The sequence below is a fragment of the Ictalurus punctatus genome, chromosome 18 (genome assembly GCF_001660625.3).
Source record: "Ictalurus punctatus breed USDA103 chromosome 18, Coco_2.0, whole genome shotgun sequence".
NCBI lineage: Eukaryota > Metazoa > Chordata > Actinopteri > Siluriformes > Ictaluridae > Ictalurus > Ictalurus punctatus.
The window spans coordinates 21383899-21404815 of record NC_030433.2 but is presented as its reverse complement, the minus strand read 5'-3'; the positions used below and the strand labels follow the sequence as shown (position 1 = coordinate 21404815).

The 20917-nt window shown below is 38.8% G+C and overlaps 2 protein-coding genes across 2 annotated transcripts in view; one reads left to right on the top strand and one right to left on the bottom strand.

The window, feature by feature from the left end:
* Positions 1-34: 34 nt before the first annotated feature.
* On the bottom strand, positions 35-11209 carry qpctlb (glutaminyl-peptide cyclotransferase-like b). Its single transcript, XM_017493310.3, has 8 exons — positions 10961-11209; positions 8745-8978; positions 8059-8205; positions 7062-7355; positions 3073-3234; positions 2877-2976; positions 975-1091; positions 35-863 (listed from the first exon to the last, which is right to left on the bottom strand). The coding sequence occupies exons 2-8, from the start codon at positions 8949-8951 to the stop codon at positions 718-720; spliced, it is 1173 nt and encodes a 390-aa protein (XP_017348799.1). The 5' UTR covers positions 8952-8978; positions 10961-11209; the 3' UTR covers positions 35-717.
* Positions 11210-11982: 773 nt separating this feature from the next.
* Positions 11983-20917, top strand: part of LOC108278599 (uncharacterized) — a 9253-nt gene continuing 318 nt past the window's right edge. Inside the window, exons 1-12 of the mRNA XM_017492050.2 lie at positions 11983-12064; positions 12332-12399; positions 14164-14263; positions 14374-14482; positions 14623-14742; positions 15392-15592; positions 16703-16826; positions 17551-17765; positions 18679-18725; positions 19615-19844; positions 19946-20035; positions 20634-20917. The exon at positions 20634-20917 is cut by the window's right edge and continues 318 nt beyond it. Of these exons, the coding sequence (XP_017347539.1) occupies positions 12353-12399; positions 14164-14263; positions 14374-14482; positions 14623-14742; positions 15392-15592; positions 16703-16826; positions 17551-17765; positions 18679-18725; positions 19615-19844; positions 19946-20035; positions 20634-20790 (1440 nt within the window). The 5' untranslated portion in view covers positions 11983-12064; positions 12332-12352 and the 3' untranslated portion in view covers positions 20791-20917. The remainder of the gene's footprint in view (positions 12065-12331; positions 12400-14163; positions 14264-14373; positions 14483-14622; positions 14743-15391; positions 15593-16702; positions 16827-17550; positions 17766-18678; positions 18726-19614; positions 19845-19945; positions 20036-20633) is intronic.

The following is a 20917-nucleotide window of genomic DNA, read 5'->3' as shown; positions in this document are numbered from 1 at the left end:
TCTCTGGAACAACCCCCCCCCCCCCCCCCCCCCCCACACACACACACACACACACACACACACCACCTATGACATACAGTATTAGGAACATACCATAAATCATACGTTCAACAGGAAAGTACATAATCTGAATTTTCTGAAGATTACAGGAAGAAGAAAAGTAAGTTCTCTCATTCCTTTTTCTGCAATATCAATAATATTGTGATATTGGCGGTCATTTTAAAGTACAACCCTGTTACCCAAATTATAGATATAAAATAATAATAATAATAATAATAATAATAATAATAATAAATAACATTTATGTAAAAAGTTCTTTAAGCCCTATTTTAAACAGAAATCTAACTATTATTCTTATTTCTAGTTATAATACGGCAGCATTTCTCTGCATTATTTAAGTGTGTGTGAATACAAGTTAACAGCCATTATTGGGTGTGTATATATTGCTGGACGGCTTCTATATTGATTATTATTGCATTCTTGTTAGAAGCAGTGTAAGCTCTCCACAAACGTGATGCTAATGTACATTCATTCTGTGTTTTGTACACACAATCTAAGGCTATTGAAAGGTAGCTTGAGCTTATTATTCAGCATAACACAAGTCCAGAGAACTAGGTTATACTGTACTTTGGTTTAAACTGAACAATAAGGCAGCTTTTCAGATTTAGCGTAGATTCTGAGAGGTATGTGGAAGGTCCACGGTCGAATTATTATCATCTACAATCCAAGATATTCTGCTAAAAAGACCACGAGCACTTTGATGAGGTTCTCCACTGTGTCACTGTGAACTTTGTCTGCACTGTCCTCCACTGTATGCCGATATGATGGGAAGGGTGTAGCAATTATGTTTAGCACTGGAACCCCTGCAATCAGCCAAAAAGAACAAGGAACAAGGAAATATTCGGCTGTTTTAGGAATAAGAAGGAGCAAAATGTTTAAGGATCATTGATTTAGGCTAAACTTCTCATACTTACCTTGCTGAAGGAACGGCATATGGTCATCATCTACCGGCCCCACAGTTATATCCTTTCTGAAGTATGCCTGCTCACTGGGGTGGGAAGACAGCAAGCCCAGTTTATGGAGTCTCTTTTCTTAGAGAGAAGAGATACAGAGTTCATTTACAACAAAATGATCATTTTATTCATTAAGAAGTGATTCAGTATAACATACAGGATCTTGAGGACTGCCACATGCTGGGACCTTTATTACTTATTATAAAATGGATAGTTTTCTTTGAAGCCATTGTAAAATCCTCATTGTGCACAAACCTGTGTGTGTGTGTGTGTGTGTGTGTGTGTGTGTGTGTGTGTGTGTGTGTGTGTGTGTGTGTGTGTGTGTGAGTGTACAGCCTGTGTATATATATTTTTGGAACTATTTATAGACATGCCCTTTTATTTGCACAGTCTAGTCTTTGTTTCAAACCAGCAGTTACTTAATCAACTTAAATAAATGATTATTATTATTAGTAGTAGTAGTAACAGTAGTATCCCTAGTAGTAGTAGTAGTAGTAGTAGTAGTCACAGCAGTAGTAGTAGCAGTAGTAGCAGTAGTAGTAGTAGTAGTAGTAATAGCAGTAGTAGTAGCAGTAGTAGTAGTAGTAATAGTAGTAGTAGTAGTAATAGCAGTAGTAGTAGTAGTAATAGCAGCAGCAGTAGTAGTAGTAGTAATAATAGTAGTAGTAGTAATAGCAGTAGTAGTAGTAGTAATATCAGCAGCAGTAGTAGTAGTAGTAGTAGTAGTAGCAGTAGTAGTAGTAGTACTAATAATAACGGTAGTAGTAGTAATAGCAGTAGTAGAAGTAGTAGTAATAGTAGCAGTACTAGTAGTAGTACTAATAATAATGGTAGTAGTAGTAGTAGTAGTAGTAGTCACAGCAGTAGTAGTAGTAGTAGTAGTAGTAGTAGTAGCAGTAGTAGTAGTAGCAGTAGTAGTAGTAGTAGTAATAGTAGTAGTAGTAGTAGTAATAGCAGTAGTAGTAGTAGTAATAGCAGCAGCAGTAGTAGTAGTAGTAATAATAGTAGTAGTAGTAATAGCAGTAGTAGTAGTAGCAATATCAGCAGCAGTAGTAGTAGTAGTAGTAGTAGCAGTAGTAGTAGTAGTACTAATAATAACGGTAGTAGTAGTAATAGCAGTAGTAGAAGTAGTAGTAATAGTAGCAGTACTAGTAGTAGTACTAATAATAATGGTAGTAGTAGTAGTAACAGTAGTAGCAGTAGTAGTAATAGTAGCAGTACTAGTAGTAGTACTAATAATAATGGTGGTAGTAGTAGTAATAGAAGTAGTAGAAGTAGTAGTAATAGTAGCAGTACTAGTAGTAGTACTAATAATAATGGTAGTAGTAGTAGTAACAGTAGTAGTAGTAATAGTAGCAGTACTAGTAGTAGTACTAGTAATAGTGGTAGTAGTAGTACTAGTAATAGCGGTAGTAGCAGTAGCAATAGCAGCAGTAGTAGTAATAGTAGTAGTAGTAATAGTAGCAGTACTAGTAGTAGTACTAGTAATAGCGGTAGTAGTAGTACTAGTAATAGCGGTAGTAGCAGTAGCAATAGCAGTAGTAGTAGTAATAGTAGTAGTAGTAGTAATAGTAGCAGTACTAGTAGTAGTACTAGTAATAGCGGTAGTAGTAGTAGTAATAGCAATAGTAGCAGTACTAGTAGTAGTAGTAGTAGTAATAGCAGCAGTAGTAGTAGTAGTAGTAGTACTTCAGTACTACTAGTAGTAAATATCTCAACTGTGGACCTCTATATCTTATTACAGAAAAAGCACAGCTTTAACTCATTCATGAGTGAGCCATGCTGTTGTTATAAATGTCAAAACATTAAAACTGTACTTGAATTTAAAACCATCTCAGTTCAGGACTAAAATTCCTTCATTACCTGCTAATACAAGTCGATCAAACCAGCGAGTACTGTTCTTAAAATGATTCACAAATGTTGGACTTGGGGCACCGATCAGAGCCAAGAGAATGAAGAGATCCTGGTGATTGCAATAAAATTGTTATTTTCAGTATAGTTGATTTCAATATAGTTGATAAAAATATAGACAAAGAAAAAAACACCCGCACACTCTTACCACAGCATGCAGCAGGGTTGTGTGTTCAGAGCCCGGAGGATGTGGAACATGGGACATGTGTTCAGCTAGATGTCGGGAACCGTACAGAGAGTCGGAGGTGGTCCACTCCTCAAAAGCCTCTGCCCCATCAAAGAAGACCAACTGCAGTGTCACCTGAGCCATCTTCATAAAGAGCAGACACAGGAACACTGCTCAAATGTATTCAGAACCCTTTAGAATTTTCTATATATCTGCATAAATATGACCCAAAACTTGATCTGATTTTCACACAAGTCCTAAAAGTAGAATAACAGAACCCAATGAATCAAATGAGACAAAAATAATACACTATATGTATTGAGGAAAATGATGAATATTAACAGTTAATTTGAAGATGAAATTAGACTCAGGTGTTTACAATCAATAGGATGACGATCAGGTGTGAGTGAGCGTCCTGTTTTATTTAAAGAACACCGATCTATCAGAGTCTGATCTTCACAAAACATGTTTGTAGAAGTGTATCATGGCACGAACAAAGGAAGTTTCTGAGGACCTCAGAAAAAGAGTTGTTGATGCTCATTAGGCTGGAAAAGGTTACAAAACCATCTCTAAAGAGTTTGGACTCCACCAATCCACAGTCAGACAGACTGTGTACAAATGGAGGAAATTCAAGACCATTTTTACCCTTTCCAGGAGTGATCAATGAACAGAAATCTCTCCAAGAGCAAGACGCGTAATAGCCCACGAGGTCACAAAGGAGTCAGGGTAACTTCTAAGCAACCAAGGGCCTCTCTAATTTGAATAATGTTAATTTTGGCTAATGCTAATGTTCATGAGTTCACCATCAGGAGAACAGCGAACAACAATGGTGTGCATGGTGGAGTGGCAAGGAGAAAGTCACTGCTGTTCAAAAAGAACATTGCTGCCAGTCTACAGATTGCCAAAGATCACGTGGACAAGCCAGAAGGCTATTGGAAAAATGTTTTGTCTACAGATGAGACCAAAGTAGAACTTTTTGGATTAAATAAGAGGCATTAAGTTTGGTGAAAGGAAAACACTGCATTCCAGCATAAGAACGTTATCCCATCTGTGAAACATGGTGGTGGTGGTGGTGGTGGAGGTAGTATCATTGTTTGAGCCTGTTTTGCTGCATCTGGGCCTTGCCATCATTCTACCAAAGAATGGTTAAAGAAGAATAAAGTTAATGTTTTGGAATGGCCAAATCAAAGTCCTGACCTTAATCCAAAAGAAATGTTGTGGAAGAACCTGAAGGAAGCAGTTCATGTGAGGAAACCCACCAACATCCCAGAGTTGAAGCTGCTCTGTACTGTACTGTTCATCTGTAGAATGATGTTCTTTAAATAAAACAGGATGCTCACTCACACCTGATCATCATCCCACTGACTGAAAAACCCTGACTCTAATTTCACCTTAAAATTAATCTGCTAATCCTAGAGGTTCACATACTTTTGCCACTCACAGATATGTAATACTAGATCATGTTCTTCGATAAATAAATGACCGAGTATAATATTTCTGTCTCACTTGTTTTATTGGGTTCCCTTTTTCTACTTTAAACATGTGATGATTTTTTGGGTCATATTCATGTAGATATACAGACAATTCTAAAGGGTTCACATACTTTCAAGCACCACTGTATGATTACATTTAATGTTATGGAACATCCAGGAACCTGGTCCACTTGTGGCCAAAAGTCTGGACATCCCATAATGTGTGAGTATTGAACCTGCCATTCTGGGAACACTTCTGGGAAGGCTTTCCATTAGATTTCGGAACGTGAGGGCTTGTGCTCATTCATCCACAGGAATGCAAGACGTTGCCATGTCAGGTGAAACAGCCTGGTGGGTAGCCATCATTCCAATTGATCCCAAAGGTGTTCAGTGGGGTTGAGATCAGGATTCTGTTCAGATCACTCAAGTTCTTCCACTCCAACCTTGGCAAATCATGTCTTCATGGACTTTGCTTTGTGAACAAGTGCAATGTCATGCAGGAACATAGTTGGGGTTGGCCTATAGTTCCAGTAAAGAGAAATCTTAATACTACGTCATTCAAAGACAATTCTAGACAATGTTGTGCTTCCAGCTTTGCAGCAACAGTTTAGTGAAGTCCCACATACTGTACAGTATGGCTGTGAGGGTCAGCTGTCCACATACTGTTGGCTGTTTAGCAGAGATCATGTTATCGTTTATGTTATTGCCACTATAAACAGTTATTTCCTCACCAGATTCTCTTTTTCTCTCTTTTAAGACTAATAAGGCAAAAATGTTACCAAGAAACCAAAAAGCGCAAACTCCTTTGTCCTAAACACTTTCCCATACATCAAAACATATTAACACTATATAGCGGTTCATGCTGTCACATCTGACATTCAAATTATTCTGTAAACCAGCTCCCTAAAGCAAATGTAGTCATTTGTTCTTTGGGAATGTCTTTTGGGAATCTTCCTATCTAACTAAAATATGAGAAGACAACCCTACTGCCAAATAAAAAAGTGGATTTTAAATGACAGATTAAAGTGACTTGGAATAGTTTTATTTTTGAAGGAAATGTGCCCCCCAAAATAGCTAAATTCGTATATGTTTGTTCGAATCATTTTACACCAGACTGCATTGTGAACGAGGGTCAGTACAAAGCAGGATTTGCTGAAAAGTTGATTCTCAAGGATGGATCAGTATCAACTATTCGTGAAGACGTAAGTATCGCATTTTATATTGTGAATATATTTCCGAATGGGCTTGTTAGCAAATTCCGCGGCTATTGCGGCTAAAGTTACCATTGTCTCTGATTGTATTCACAGAGACCAGAGCTATGTTGTCATTTTTATTTTTAACCCGAAAAAGCTTACTGTCGGTATAATTCATACATATAGGGCTGAACACAGGTATTTACGGTGTCAGTCATATTGGTTCTCCTGATCTGTTGTCGCCGTAGTATCCGAAGCACGAGCTGTAAAGGCACAGCCCTCTTCTGGGAAGGGGGCGGGGAGCAGCAGCTCATTTGCATTTAAAGAGACACACACAAAAACAGCATGTTCTTGCTTCCACCCAAAAAAGGGGCATTTACTGCATGGTATAATAAATGTTCCGTGTGGTATTTTGAGCTGAAACTTCACAGACACATTCTGGGGACACCTGAGATTACCTTGTATCTTGTAAAAAAAAAAAGAAAAAAAAAAAGGGCATAATAGGTCCTCTTTAAATGCTGTGTTACTGTCGTCTTGTGTGTGAAATTACATCTGTGGAACAGATTGTGAGAAGGTAGGGGTGCTGAAAAAGCATATACAATACTTTGCACACCCCAACTACCCCCGACCCAACCCGCCTGAAGAACATGAATCTGACAGAAAACTGGACCATTAGAAAAAAATAATCACCTGGTCTTCTTCCTGTCTTCTACTGTTCAGTTTCTGTGACTCTGTGCCCACGAAAGCCTCAGATTCTTGTTCATAGCTGAAAGGAGTGGAACCTGATGTGGTGTTCTGCTCTTGTAGCCCATCCACCGCAAGGTTTGATGTGTTGTGCATTCTGAGATGCATTTCTATAACACCACGGTTATAAAGAGTGATTATTTGAGTTACTATAGACTTCCTGGCTGCTCAGACCAGTCTGGTCATTCTCCTCCTATCAACAAGGTGTTTCAGCCTGCAGACCCTCTGCACACAGGAGGTTTGTTTTTTGTTTTGTTTTTTGCACCTTTCTGTGTAAACTCTAGAGACCGTTGTGTGTGAAATTCCCAGGAGATCAGCAGTTTATGAAATCCTCAAACCAGCCGATCTGCTACCAACAGCCATTCTACGTTTAAAGTCCCAGAGTTTTTTCATGTGATCATTAACTGAAGCTCTTGACCTGTATCTGCATGATTTTACACATTGTGCTGCCACAAGATTGGATGATTGGATACCTGCATAAATGGGCAGGTGTACAGGTGTTCCTATTAAAGTGGACAGTTCATGTATATGATTAGAGGCAGGGAAGGCCAACAAAACATACCTGCTGTTTGAGCATCTTTAGGTGCCTGTCCAGCGCAGTGACCAGCTCCAGCATCATAGCACAAGGAACAGCTGAGTCACTGGCACCAACAAACACCTGCTTTTTCTCATGATTCCCTAAAGGTATGTTCTTTGTGTCATAATGGCAAGCTAGTAGCAGGCGGCGTGGAGCCATGGGGTCCAATACCGCCAGGATGTTGGAGAAGTTGATTGGGCCATGAGGGGTTTTGGAGTTGAAGGAATCGATCTGCACTGACCACCCCGCAGAGAGAGAGTCCAGCACAGACGAAACATGCTGCATTGACCACAGAGAAGAGAAATTCAACCATACAAACATTTTTTACACCAGGAATACACCAGAGTTGTTAAATCTAATCCCTATACACATAGATGTGCTATCATGTATGTGTGATTACCACAGACATGAATTACAGCTCATTTCCCTGTCCTGAAGGGCAGTTGTTGAATTTTATCAATGTAAAACTATATATTGTGGGTTATTGTTACACTCAAGCAGTAAAGGTTCTAGGATTCGATAGACATGAAAGAAAGTCTTACCAAAGCTGTCCTTATAGAGTTTATTTTACTTTCCAACACTGGAACAATACAGTAAACAGTAGTTCCGGTTTCTTTCACTTTTCAGTGATCCACACTAGAATTCTGGTAACAAATGCACAAATTCCTCCCTCAAAATATGGTTCCATCTCTGAAAGGACAGGTTATACAGATTTAAAAACCTAACTGAAATGCCTTTCAAGAAGAATTCATGAAAGTAGTCTACAACGATGTTTAGTCACTCCCCAACAACTGCCCACAGATTTATATTACAATTGTATCACCTTTTGTATCAGGTAAATAGATTCTTTTTTTCTCAGTTTAAGCAAATGTGTGTATAAATGATGGTCTCTGAAGTACGCCTTGTTTTAAAAAACATTTTTTTGGCACATTTGATTAATATACTTCTTGTCCACCTTATCATTACTCTTTCATAACTTTACCCTTCGAACAGTACGGCTACCAGGAGAGCCTGGGTGTCGCTCTATGAGGATAGGCTTGAGATGGGCATACCACAACCGAGCCCACTTCACCTCGGAGACCAGCCGCTTCACCTGCGCCACGGTGGGCTTACTCAGTCTGTGGGTCAGCTAGGAAAAGAAATCATAAATGAACTAAGAGGTGTGGGAGAGAGATGTCCAGGTTGACATGTTAGATATGCGTAGGTGATATTTCGCTATCAAGGTCTTGGAAGGATTATTATTTAGAATTGACATTTTATAGTGCAGACTGTCTCAAAGCAACTTTACAAACATTAGCCTGCAGTGAATAAGGCAAGGGGAACCTCTCTAAAATGGAGGAAACATGAAGAAACAAATTCGAAACCCTCAAATCCTGACATCTTGTAAATGTTAGCCAGTTATCAGTGTATGAGCCATTCCATCAAATGGGTGCCATTTCCGTCCTCAGGACATTATACTGTATGTATAAACATGCATGGAAAATAAATGTAATATACAAAGTGTCCTGCACATTTTCATCATGCATTCGAGCCTTCATGCCTTCAAGACACGCCCACTCACAGTTGCTTTCATTTCATGTAAGGATTCAAAAAAGAGGTCTACGTTTCAGACAGATCAGTATCATCTTAATTATACACGCAAAACAGAGAGAGACGCGGGTTACCCACCTTATCATTTTTAAGGTCTGGAACTCTGACTAATAAATCTTCGGATCCTCTTGCATCATGGTCAGACAGCATTAAACCCAGACTGAGGGTCACTGCCAGCAACGCGCACAAGCAGAGTAGCAAGATTTTCATTCGGCAAATAGGTGGGTGACCGCACAAGGCAAAAATACAGCTCAGCTGAGTGGCCTTGGATGTTCTGCGCTTCATCTCAAACTGTTCAGAATGTAACTCAATCTATGAACAGACACATGAATAGTTAAAATTGCTTTGTTTACACTACCAGTTTCCTTAACTGCATGTTCTATTGGAATATTTCTGCAAAAAAAATCCAGCCATACATTTTCTGTACCGCTTATCCTAGACTGGGTCACGGGGAGCGTGGAACCTATCCCAGGGGACACGGGGCACGAGGCAGGGGACACATGGGACAGAGTGCCAACCAATCTCAGAGCACAATCGATTGAGAATTTATCAGGCTGATCATTTCTGAGAAGATTCACCACTATTTGAAGTTTTCTTCGTTTGGAGATAATGGCACTCACGGTGGTTTGCTGGTGTTCGAGAGCCTTAGAAGTAGCTTGGTAACCCATTACAGACTGATCTATTTCAAAATTTGATCATGTGATAGTGTGCTGCTCGTTGAAACCGTTTACCCAACTTCACATTGCTGAAAATGTGTCAGTTTCGCATGTGGTTAGACAATTCCTTTAATACACCAACTCATACTGCAGCTGTAAGCCATATGCACATTTTGAGCCAACACCAATCAGCCATAACATAAACACCACTGACAGGTGAAGTGAATAAGATTGCTTATCTCATTACAGTGACACCTGTCAAAAGGTGGGATGTATTAGGCAGCAAGTGAACAGTCAGTTCTTGAAGTTGATGTGTTGGAAGCAGGAAAAATTGGCAAGCTTAAGGATCAGATCAACTTTGACAAGGGCCACATTGTGATGGCTTAACGACTGGGTCGGACCATCTCCAAAACGGCAGGTCTTGTGAGGGGTTCCCGGTATGCAGTGGTTAGAACCTACCACACAGGTGTGGCTTCTGCTTGGTTGGAATGAGAACCTGCATCCACACCGGCCCTTTCCACATAAGATTGGACACCCCTGGTCCAGGAGCAACAACAGCTCAGCTACAAAGTGATAGACCATACAGAGTGGGGCCTCTGAGTATGTTAAAAAAATAAATAAATAAATAAAAAATAAATAAAATAAAAAAACATCACAGGACAGTTTGGCAATGTCAATCAGCTTTTTGGAATAGGGAAAGCATGCAAGCTCCGTACACATAAGGCAGAGGCGAGGAATCAAACCCGAAACCCTGGAGGTACGAGGCAAACGTACTGCATACACAGACATTTTAGACAATTGTATGCTTCCAACGTTGTGGCACCAGTTTGGGGAAAGCCCTTTCCTGTTCCAGCATGACTGTAGACCTGTGCACAAATCAAGTTCATTAAAGACAAGGTTTGATGAGTTTAGTGTAGAGGAAGTCCAGTGGCCTGCACAAAGCCCTGACCTCAACCCCACTCAACACCTCTGGAGTGAACTGGAACGTCAACTGCAAGCCAGGTCAAAGACAATAAATACAGTAAGTATACTGTATACCAGTGATTTTCAAAGTGGGGGCCGACAGGGGGCGCCCAGGGGACCTCAACAATTTGGTATGAAAAATAAATAAATACATGATTTTTTTTACATTATTTTTTTTCAGGCACACACACACACACACACACACACACACAATCAATTCCTAATGTAATGTAATGTAAAGATGTAAGATGTAATTATTAATAAATAAATAAAAAGAAAGGGGGGATATATTCATAAGTCTGTATTTTTAATGTGTTTTAAAGACATCTTGCAAAAGGGGGGCCTCGGTCAAATGTTAGTGCCATTTAGGGGGCCTTGCCCTGGAAAAGTTTGGGAACCCCTGTAGTAGACAACAGACTATATCAACACTACACACTACAAAACCAAATTCTACTGCACACTGGTATTCATAGTGCAAATTATGTTAATATTCAGATTTTTCTGATCAGAAGTATCTGCATTATTATTACAGAACATTTCAAATGGACTGATTACATGATCATTTGATACGAACAACAGACTTTAATAATAAATACTGTAGCAATGTCCCTGTTACAGTTACAGCCATACACAAGAACACTGAATACAGTGTGTACAGTAGAGTATCGCACTTACCTGCAGTGACACTGAGAGTTGCACAACCTTGATGCATTCGCCTAGTTTTAGGAAAGGACGGTAAAGTGCATCGTCCTCGCCATTCTACATGACAATTCCAAAATGCATTTGATTTATCAGTTCGTATTCATATAGCGTTCGCATCGTATTTCTACTGCACATTACACAGCACGCGCGCGGCTCTCTGATCTAGCACTGCGTGACAGCGATGTGATTCACTCTGTCTGGGTGAATCGGAGTGTACCGACCCTAAAAGATTCACTGAGCCGAATGTGCAAATGATTCGCTTATTCATCTTCGCAGAAACGCAGCACTAACTCATCCCGTCCTGAACACATATAATTAAATTGCAAGGGGGATAGCTAAGTACTTTCCTTAAAATGAGAGGTTATTCATAATCAGTATGATCCCGCCCCCTCTCCAAAAAATAAACCAATGTAAAATGTCTTTTATTCTGCCTTCTTCGATTTTATTTAATGACACCACAAACTAGTATTGAGAGAATTATGATAATGTGACTGCACAATTAGGGACGGTTAGTTGCTGCGTTATATGGTCACAAAATAATCGTTTATGTCTATAATCCTCTGGTTCGAGCAAACGAATCAGTGTGTAAAAGATTTGAATCGTTTCGTGTACTGAACAAAGTGAATCAAATCACTCAAGAAGAATCATTTTCACACAACGCTGCTGTGTGGTCCTTTAATTTGCATTTCGCTTGCCTGTAAGCAACACAAGTGAAACAAGCAAAAGAACAAGGGATATTTTTTTTTTGTCCAATAAAGTATTTACTCTTCATTTGCGAATTACTTAATGTTGACAACTGAGGTGAAATTCCTTACAGCTGTATAACATTTTCCGCGTAGTAACAGCGTAGCAACGCTGCTGCCAATAAGATAGAGTTCGGTTGTTGCGCTAGGATATAAATTCGTTTGATACGTAGCTGACGCGTTTTATTGGTTGTGCGCTGGCCAATCAACGTGAAGCTGGAAAATAATTGGCTCTAACTATTTTCACCGCAGCCAATGGCGGCGAAGCAGGACTGCGAGATGAACGGCACCGATTCTGTCATGAGAATTTATTAAAGGTCTTTATAATATTAAGGTAAGTAAATGAAACGCCAGAAGAATTTAGATATGAAAGATGTCAATTATAATTTGTCTATTAATGGTCCATCAAGACACACTATAATGTTAAATATGGATGTGTGTCAGTCACGTGAGTTAAATTGTACACTTGCCTCAAGGTTGAGGAGATGTAACTAACAGATTTAAATTTATTATATTTATTATTATTATTATCATTATTATTATTATTATTATTATTATTATTAATTGTTTTTTTTTTTTAATTGTTTAACTATGTACACAGGTCTGTGGTGTTGGTGAAGTCATGGTGCCAGCCAGAATGAAACTCAAAGACAGCTCTTGCAAGATGAGGTGATTAAATAATGTAGTAGACTGCATGTGCTGGCTTTTTGTCAGATCCCATGCATAGATCAGAAAACTGAAGACTGAGAAGTCCTGGAAAACTTTGGCTGGAAAAATTGGCCAGTGAGCCTATTCCAGTCTTTTCAGATGATACCGCGTATATTTTATTAGAGATACAAGGGTCACTATCTATAACTATATCTATATCATTTGACCAAGCAGAGTCAGTTTCCAAAATTTATTTATTTTTCCCATCAAGATGGCATCTCTGGGCAAGAGGCATAGTTTGAATTTGGTATTTGCACCATCCTCATACCTCATACCTCATCCTCCTACCTCATATCTCATATTAAATAGTTTCAGATCTTCAAATGAAATACAACATAAAACAAAGGCAACCTGAGTAAACACACAATAGAGTTATTTATTTATTGAAGATTTAAAAAAAAAAAAGGTTATCCAACACCTCTTATCACTTCATTTGTAAGTCGGTTTGGATAAAAGCGTCTGCTAAATGAATACATGTAAATGTAAAGGTATCACCCATGTGAAAAACTGATTGAATCTGATCGTGCCACCGTTAGCAGCAATAACTGCAACCAAACGCTTCCGATAACTGGAGATCAGACTTTCACTTACTTCTAGGACTAGGATTTACTCCTATGCTTTGGATCATTATCTTGCTGCATAATCCAGTTGCGCTTGACTGAAGACCGGACATTCTCCTTTAGGATTTTCTAGTAGAGAGCAGAATTCATGGTTCTCTCAATTATTGCAAGTTGAACAAGTGTTGAAGCAGCAAAGCATCCCCACACCATCTGACCGTAGGTATGATGTTCTTTTTGTGGAATTCCGTATTTGGTTTACGCCAGATGTAACGGGACCCCTGTCTTCAAAATAGTTCCACTTTCGACTCCTCAATCCACCGAACATTCTCCCAAAAGGTTTGAGGATCATCAAGGTGTGTTTTGGCAAAATTCAGACAAGCCTTAACGTTCTTCTGGGTTAGCAGTGGTTTTCACCTTCTCCACTCTTCCATGGATGCCATTTTTGCCCAGAGTCTTTCTGATAGTGGAGTCATGAACAGTGATATTTATTGATGCAAGAGACGCTTGTAGGTCCTTTGTCGTTGTCCTTGGCTCTTTTGTGACTTTCTTGATGAGGCGTTTCTGTGCGCTTGAAGGAATTTTGGAAAGTTGGCCACTTCTGGGAAGGTTCACTAGTGTGCCGAGTTTTTTCCATTTGGAGATGATGATAATGGCTCTCATTGTATTTCAATCACCTTCTTCCTCATCGTTTCTGGAACTTCTTTCAATTTAGGCATAGTGTGTTACCCGGTAAGACCTTTTAACCAACATCACCCTGTTGATTGAACAGGGTTTGCAGTAATCGGGCCCGGTTGATCCCCATTATGAATGCAGTTTCATAGATTTGTGGAATTAGTAACTACAGGTGTAAATACATTTTCACACAGGCTCAGTTGGTACTAGATAACTTTTTTTTTTGCTTCAATAAATAACATTATCATTTAAAAACTGTGTTTTGTGTTTACTCAGATTACCTTTGTTTTATGTTAGATTATGCTTTAATTTCTGATACAGTTTAGAATGAGATATACACAAAAACAGAAGAAATCAAGCTGGGGCAAATACTTTTTCACAGCACTGTAGAGCTGCGACAACTTATTGCAAAAAATCGATTATGAAAATCGTTGCCAGCTAATCTAAATTTACTCATTGTGTTACTTCTCATTGGATCCTTGGGACTGTTTAGGGCTCACTGTTACTGGAATACAAACTGGGGCAATAGCCTGAAAAACATCAGCTGTCTTCTACCTGTTTCTGAGCCAGAAAACGGACGAGCTTTTTCTAAGGTAAACAGGAATTCTGCTACATTGTAAAGCTCACAAGACTTACATCTTCCAATGCTTTGAAGCTGAACCCCCCCCCAACATTTTCTATACGTATACGTTCTCGCCAACAGAAAGAGACGCTAATCCACATGCTACGCTACTTTGACTTTCTCCAGACTCATATTCAGAGATTACACAGCAACCTTCCTCCTCACTACCTCCCTCAGCCCAATGACAGAGGTGCAATTCGTTCTACTTAGGTCCTCTTTAGGTCAATTTATTTTTATGTAAGTTGATTATGTAAGCAGATGTATGTATTGATATAGATTCTCTCTGTGTTTGTATATATATATATGTGTGTGTGTGTTTTTTGAGAGAAGGGTCCGATTCAGAGAGTGACGACACAGCTCACTCAGAGCTCTGCACACCTCCGTGCATCTTAAAAGCCAAACGAAAATATAGCTGTGGTCGCTCCCGCAAGAAAGACACACCGAATTCAGGTAGTTACTGCTAAGTAACACTTGGAACACGGGTTTATGCGTGTCAGGTGCTCAGAGCTTCCCACAACTATTAATTAAACCATTTGGTGTAATATATCAACGGTTCGGTTAGAGACGGGTGTACCTAGAATGCCGAAATTTTTAGTACAAACATGTCCTGATGCAAACTTGATGCATACCACGTCCTTTTAGAAGTAGGTATCTCCTTACGAGCGTCCACTGGATGTATAGAACTTTATTTTGCACGAAGTGACACTATTGCAAAAAAAACATTGGATTAACATTTTTTAAATTAACATCAATTTCTTTAAGCCGAATACACTTAAATATAACAAATTTAACTCAGTTAACTCTGTTTAAGTGTATTTGGCTTAAAGAAATTGATTTATCAACGTAAAAATTTTGAGGTAATTCGTTTCCTCAGATTTTTTGAGTTAAATGAACTTATCCGGTTTTACAGTGTATTTGATCAAAAAATACACTTACTTAGTCAATGTCTCGTTAAAATTGCATTATTATTACTATGTATAAATCAGAAATTTAATTAATGTTATTCATTCACATTTTGCACTCAGTCGTGGATGTCTTGGTCTCCTGTTTGGTTGCTAATCTAAACTAAAACCATATTGTATGATGCAACTGTATGCAGAACTGATTGATGACAAAAGCCAGACTCTTCGTAAAGAAGATGCTGATAGAAATGTAACGACAATCACGAATGGAGACGGTCCCCATGCACGGGCTGCTGATGAAACTGCGGGGTCTGCTGAGGACAGCTTGCTTCCATGTTCTTCTGATTCCAACTACAGTGTCGGTGCAGTTCTACCAACAACCTCGTCGTCCACAGCAGGTCAGATCGTGGTGCTTTATTCTGACGGTATGCTGTCAAACTGGATCATGTATTTGCTTAGTTGACAAAAGGAAATGAATTCCATGACATGCAGCAGTCACGTTGCAGGGAATTTAGCATATTTCAATTAAAAATAAATGAAGATTAATTCATTATTATTATGATTTTTTTTTTTTTTTTTTTACAATTTATTTATATTTTTATTCTTCTTCAAATCAAAAAATTGATTAACTTTTAATATGTACTGATATTATGTAATATACACCCATTAGGCACTTTAATAGGAACACCTGTACTCCTGATCATTCATGCAATTGAATGATCCAAGCAGTACGATACATCAAATCATGCACATACAGGTCAAAAGTTTCAGATAATGCTCACATCGAACATCAGAAAAGGAAAAATGGGATGTCCGATCTAATCCGGAAAGGGCCGGTGTAGGTGCAGGTTTTCATTCCATCCAAGCAGAAGCCACACCTGAGTCTCTTGCAAGTCAAGATCAACTGATTAAACAGATGGAATCAGGTGTGTCTCCTGCTTGGTTGGAATGAAAACCTGCACCCACACCGGACCTTTGCGGATACGATCGGACACCCCCGTTCTAGAGTTTATACAGACTGGTGTGAAAAACAAAAAACATCCCGTGAGCTGCAGTTCTGAAATGAGAAAGGTCAGAGGAGAATGGCCAGTCTGGTTCCAGTTGACGGGAACGGCACAGTAACTCAATGAATCACTCTTTATAAATGTGGTGAGCAGAAACTGGACGATTCAAGATCGGAAAACATTGCCAGTCTTCACCTTAGTGAGTCTGTGCCCACTGTAGCCTCAAGAATCCTGTTCTTGCAGGTTCTGACAGGAGTAGAACCTGATGTGGCTGCTCTCCACGGTTGTAAAGTGTGGTTATGTGAGTTACCAGTCTGACCGTTCTCCTCTGATCTTCCTCACCATTAAGGCATTATTGATAATGCATTGCCCTGCTGCAACATGATCCACTGATTTGGATAAATGCATGAATGTGCAGGTGTACAGGTGCTCCTATTGAAGCATCTTGTACTTTCCAAATAGTAAAATAAGACCCGGTTTATTTGCACTCGTGTCTGTAAGCAGGAAGCAGTGTGGATCAGGAATCACCATGTCAAGGACTTGGAAGCCAGTGCTCTATCTGTGATGATAGGACAGGAAGTGAAGATGGGAGTCAAGGAAGCAAGGAGCTTGCTTCTCCTCCTTCAGGGTATGTATTATGGGGTTGTTTTAGATTATTTACAATCCCGATTCCAAAAAATTTGGGAGGCTGTGAAAAACTGTAAAATGTCAATTTGATAGCCGCAACATGTCTCAAAAAAGTTGGGACGAGGGCTACAAAAGGCTGGCAAAGTAAGTGTTAGTAAATAATTGCGGCCATCAAATTCAAAATCACCATATTTTTTTCCTTAAAAGGGTACATTTACTCAGTTTACACATTTGACATGTTTTCTATGTTCTATTGTGAGTAACATATGGGTTTATGAGATTCGCAAGTCATTGCATTCTGTTTTTATTTACATTTTACATGGCGTCACAACAGTTTTGGAATTGGGGTTGTAATAAGAACAGAAAAAGGGATGCGATAATAATGTAGAGCAAAAATGGGTGACAGACCGTCCTTGTTTTGCATATGTTCCACAGCATTAAACACTATAGAATAAATCGATGAAATGTGTGGTGTTATTTTTTTCAAACATTTACTAATACATTTTTTTAATGCAAATTTTTTTTTTTTTTAATTGCTGTGGTATAAGATGATTATAACACATGATGAAAGGACCTGATGTGATATTAAAGAACTCCATGGTGGTAATGCTGCTTCACGTCACACACACACACACACACACACACACACACACACACACACACACATACACCCCCGGCTCCGCCCCACCCTTATTTACTCCATGTTATATTTTTACCGTATTTAGGTCGTTTATTCTGAAAGATGAAATGTTTGGAGTTCTTCCATCTTCGGGCAAAACCCAGCTGGATGATAGTCCCACCCTCCCACAGACACCTATGCTGCCATTTCTGCCACTGCTGGGATTTCAAGAAGGCCTAAATCTCAGTCCCTCGCTGCTCACATCACCAGCTCGAGGCCTCAGTCACACACTGCTACCTGATGGACAGGAGGAACTGCAGAGTAAGACCTTGTAACTATACATTCAAATACATCATTTTTCAATAGGTAATATAATATAATATCATTTTCGATGTATTATTTCCTCCACAATTCCTACAGTGGCGTGTACCTACAAATAAATAATAATAATAACTGCTGGAATATTGATAACAATATTAATAATGATGACACTACTAATCAATAATGATCTCAATAATAATAGAGGTTATAATAATAAAAACAATATTAATGACAATTATAATAATAAGAAGAAGAACCATACAATTAAAGAAATACATTTGTATATATATATATATATATATATATATATATATATATATATATATATATATATACAGTATATATAATTTCACATACTACCGTACTAGTAAATAGTCATATACTGTCAGGTCCATAAGTATTTGGACAGAGACGCAATTTTTGTTGACCAGTTTTTTTGCCTCTGTATACCACCAAAATGGATTTGAAAAGAAGCAGTCGAGATGTGATTGAAGTGTAGACCTTCAACTTTAATTCAAGGGGTTTAACGAAAATGTCGCATTCATCGTTTATGAATTACAGCCATTTTCACAAGCTCAAAAGTAATTGGACAAACAAACTAACCATCTTAAATATTTGGATTACTTTTAATACTCAGATGCTATCCGGATGCAGTTCTGATGCTATTCGCGCATTGGTAATGGTAGTAATGGTAGTTTCATTAGGCCAGTGAAAAACAAATACAGCATATAGATTCACTTTATTACTTACAGCACATGTTAGAAGGGGGAAAAAAATGAAATGTTACGTAGATGGAAAATGATATAGCTTGGAAAATGCAGTTAGAGATTTGACATATCTTTATGTAACAGTGAAGTAATTATAAAATAAGTCTTGGTCATTGCCATTTTGACTGCTCTTTATTTTCTTACAGCGTTATTTGAAGATGTGTGGGTCACTCCTAAACCTGCTGCTCCCAAGGTACATCGTTTGTCATGCAATTTTATAAATGGATCAGTGGGAATAAATAAGACGTAAACACAAAACGATATTACGATCAGGGAGCTTCAGTGGGTGTGCGCACTTATTTTTGTGCATTTCACTTATTCATAATTGAACCATTTGACAACAGCATTTAACTGTCTTTCTAGTTTCCTGACTTGCTATGGTTTGCATAGAGTCCTCCAAGTTTTTTGCTCTCCAAATAAATGAAGTTTCCTTTTAAAATAATCCAAAGAAAAATCGTATCTTTGTTTAGTGTGGCAGACGTAAGAGCAATCACAAAACGTATATATATAGCCTAGTAACAGCCATGCCTGATATACAGTGCCGGTCAAAAGTTTGTGGACACTCGACTGAAATGTTTCTCATGATCTTAAAAACCTTTTGATCTGAAGGTGTGTGATTAAATGTTCGAAATCGGTGTTGTAGATAAAAATATAATCGTGCCGGCGTATTCGTTTCTTTCATTAGAAAACTAACATTTTATTTTCCAAAAAAATATTTTTTTTAAATGAATCACATGGAGCGAAATATTCGAAAAGCAGCCAATAGGCGTCCAGCGTAGGCGGGAACTCCTATAATACCGTTTAAAAAGCATCTCGGGGAAATTCCTCAAGAAATCGTGTGAGAAAACGGCAAGAATACATTTCTGGAAATTTTCGGCAAAAAGGACGTCGACTTTGAAGATGCGAAAATATACTAAATTATTTTGATTTATTTGGGATTTTAATGTTAGAATACAATAATAATAATGTTACGATACAATAATGTTAATCAACCCCTTCCGACTAATAAGAGTTCAGAATTCAACTGTGCTGTGGTATAAATAGAAATAATGTGTATTTTCCTTTGCACTTTTTTATACTAGCATTGCACGCGTGGCAATGACAGCCCTGCCTTCTCTCAGAGCAAGGAAGAGGACAGACATTCAGATGACATCACCTGGAGCCCAAATCAGCTCATCCATATGAAGAAAGGATGGAAAGGTCACCATAAGAAGGCCTCCAGAAAAGGCCAGGCTGTTTCAGGCCTGAAGAAGAAGAAATGTGTGAACGGTTTTATCATGTTCTGTCGCATGAACAGGAGATTGTATCTCAGGTGGGTATGCAGCTTGTAAAGTGCTTTAACGAGATTTGGATATGTCGAAAGATTCATTCAAACGAGAAGAGTAACGAGACATATTCTTGACCTCTGAGCAGGACCCACCCAGGGCTTCCTTCTACTGTAGTGACCAAAGAGCTGGCCAACTTGTGGTGCATCATGCCTAAACAAGAGAGGCGTGTTTACTGGTAGGCCTGCAGGTTTTCATTCACTGTGTCATGGTCATCATAAGAAGTATTGGCACCCCTTCTGTATATAAATATACCCATTACTTAAATTGTCTACTCAGTTGAACGAACTTTCATATGATCTAAATGAAATCAATTAATAACAGCATCTTCTCTCAGCCACCGATAGGTGACAGTAGGCCTTATGTCCCATTTCTCTGGAGCATAAACACGAGGTGTCACCTTGTATTGAGGGAAAGCAAATGTTTTCAACACAAACAAGACTTGATCTGTTGATAATAGATATAAATTCGTAAGTAGGATTTAAAGCACAATCAAGGCGATAGTTCCCTCAACGAGGGCGAATTGTAACATTGTAAAAATGCCAAACATTTTGAAACCATAACAAATCGTACTATTTAAGAAACATTTTGGAGTGCCATGTTGAAATAGAACAATGTAATATCCATGTACAGTATGTTCATGCCAAAAAAATTATTTTATATATATCCTTTTTGCTCTTTTTTTTCCCATGAAGGGTGCCAATAATTCTGACCCATCAAATGTAACAGTTCCCAGACTCCCTGTCATGGTAACCCGATCCTTTCTTTGTTTGAAGTCTGAAAGCCCGACAGTTCAGTCGTCAGCACAACCGTAATGTGCGTGTAAGCGAAGGCCAGGAGGCAGAAGAGGAGAAGGAGGACTACGTTCCCAGTCCACTGCACGTCTTACTGGCGCACAGAGACCTGTGGTTCACCTCCAACGCAAAGCCCTGAGCATGTTCTTTATTCTCTCACTGCAACTACACCACACCGAGATGCTATCTAAGCGTTTCTCATTGTGGGGAAAAAAATCAGCCAAAGGGAAATTTACACCAGTAACTTAAAGCTAGTCGATCAGCAG

Coding starts and splice junctions, on each gene's coding strand:
- qpctlb (XM_017493310.3), bottom strand. CDS start 8,951: ATGAAGCGCAGAACATCCAAGGCCACTCAGCTGAGCTGTATTTTTGCC. Junction 3,235..7,061: donor TAAAGATGCTCAAACAGCAG/GTATGTTTTGTT, acceptor CTCTTTATGAAG/ATGGCTCAGGTGACACTGCA. Junction 864..974: donor TATGCCGTTCCTTCAGCAAG/GTAAGTATGAGA, acceptor GGCTGATTGCAG/GGGTTCCAGTGCTAAACATA.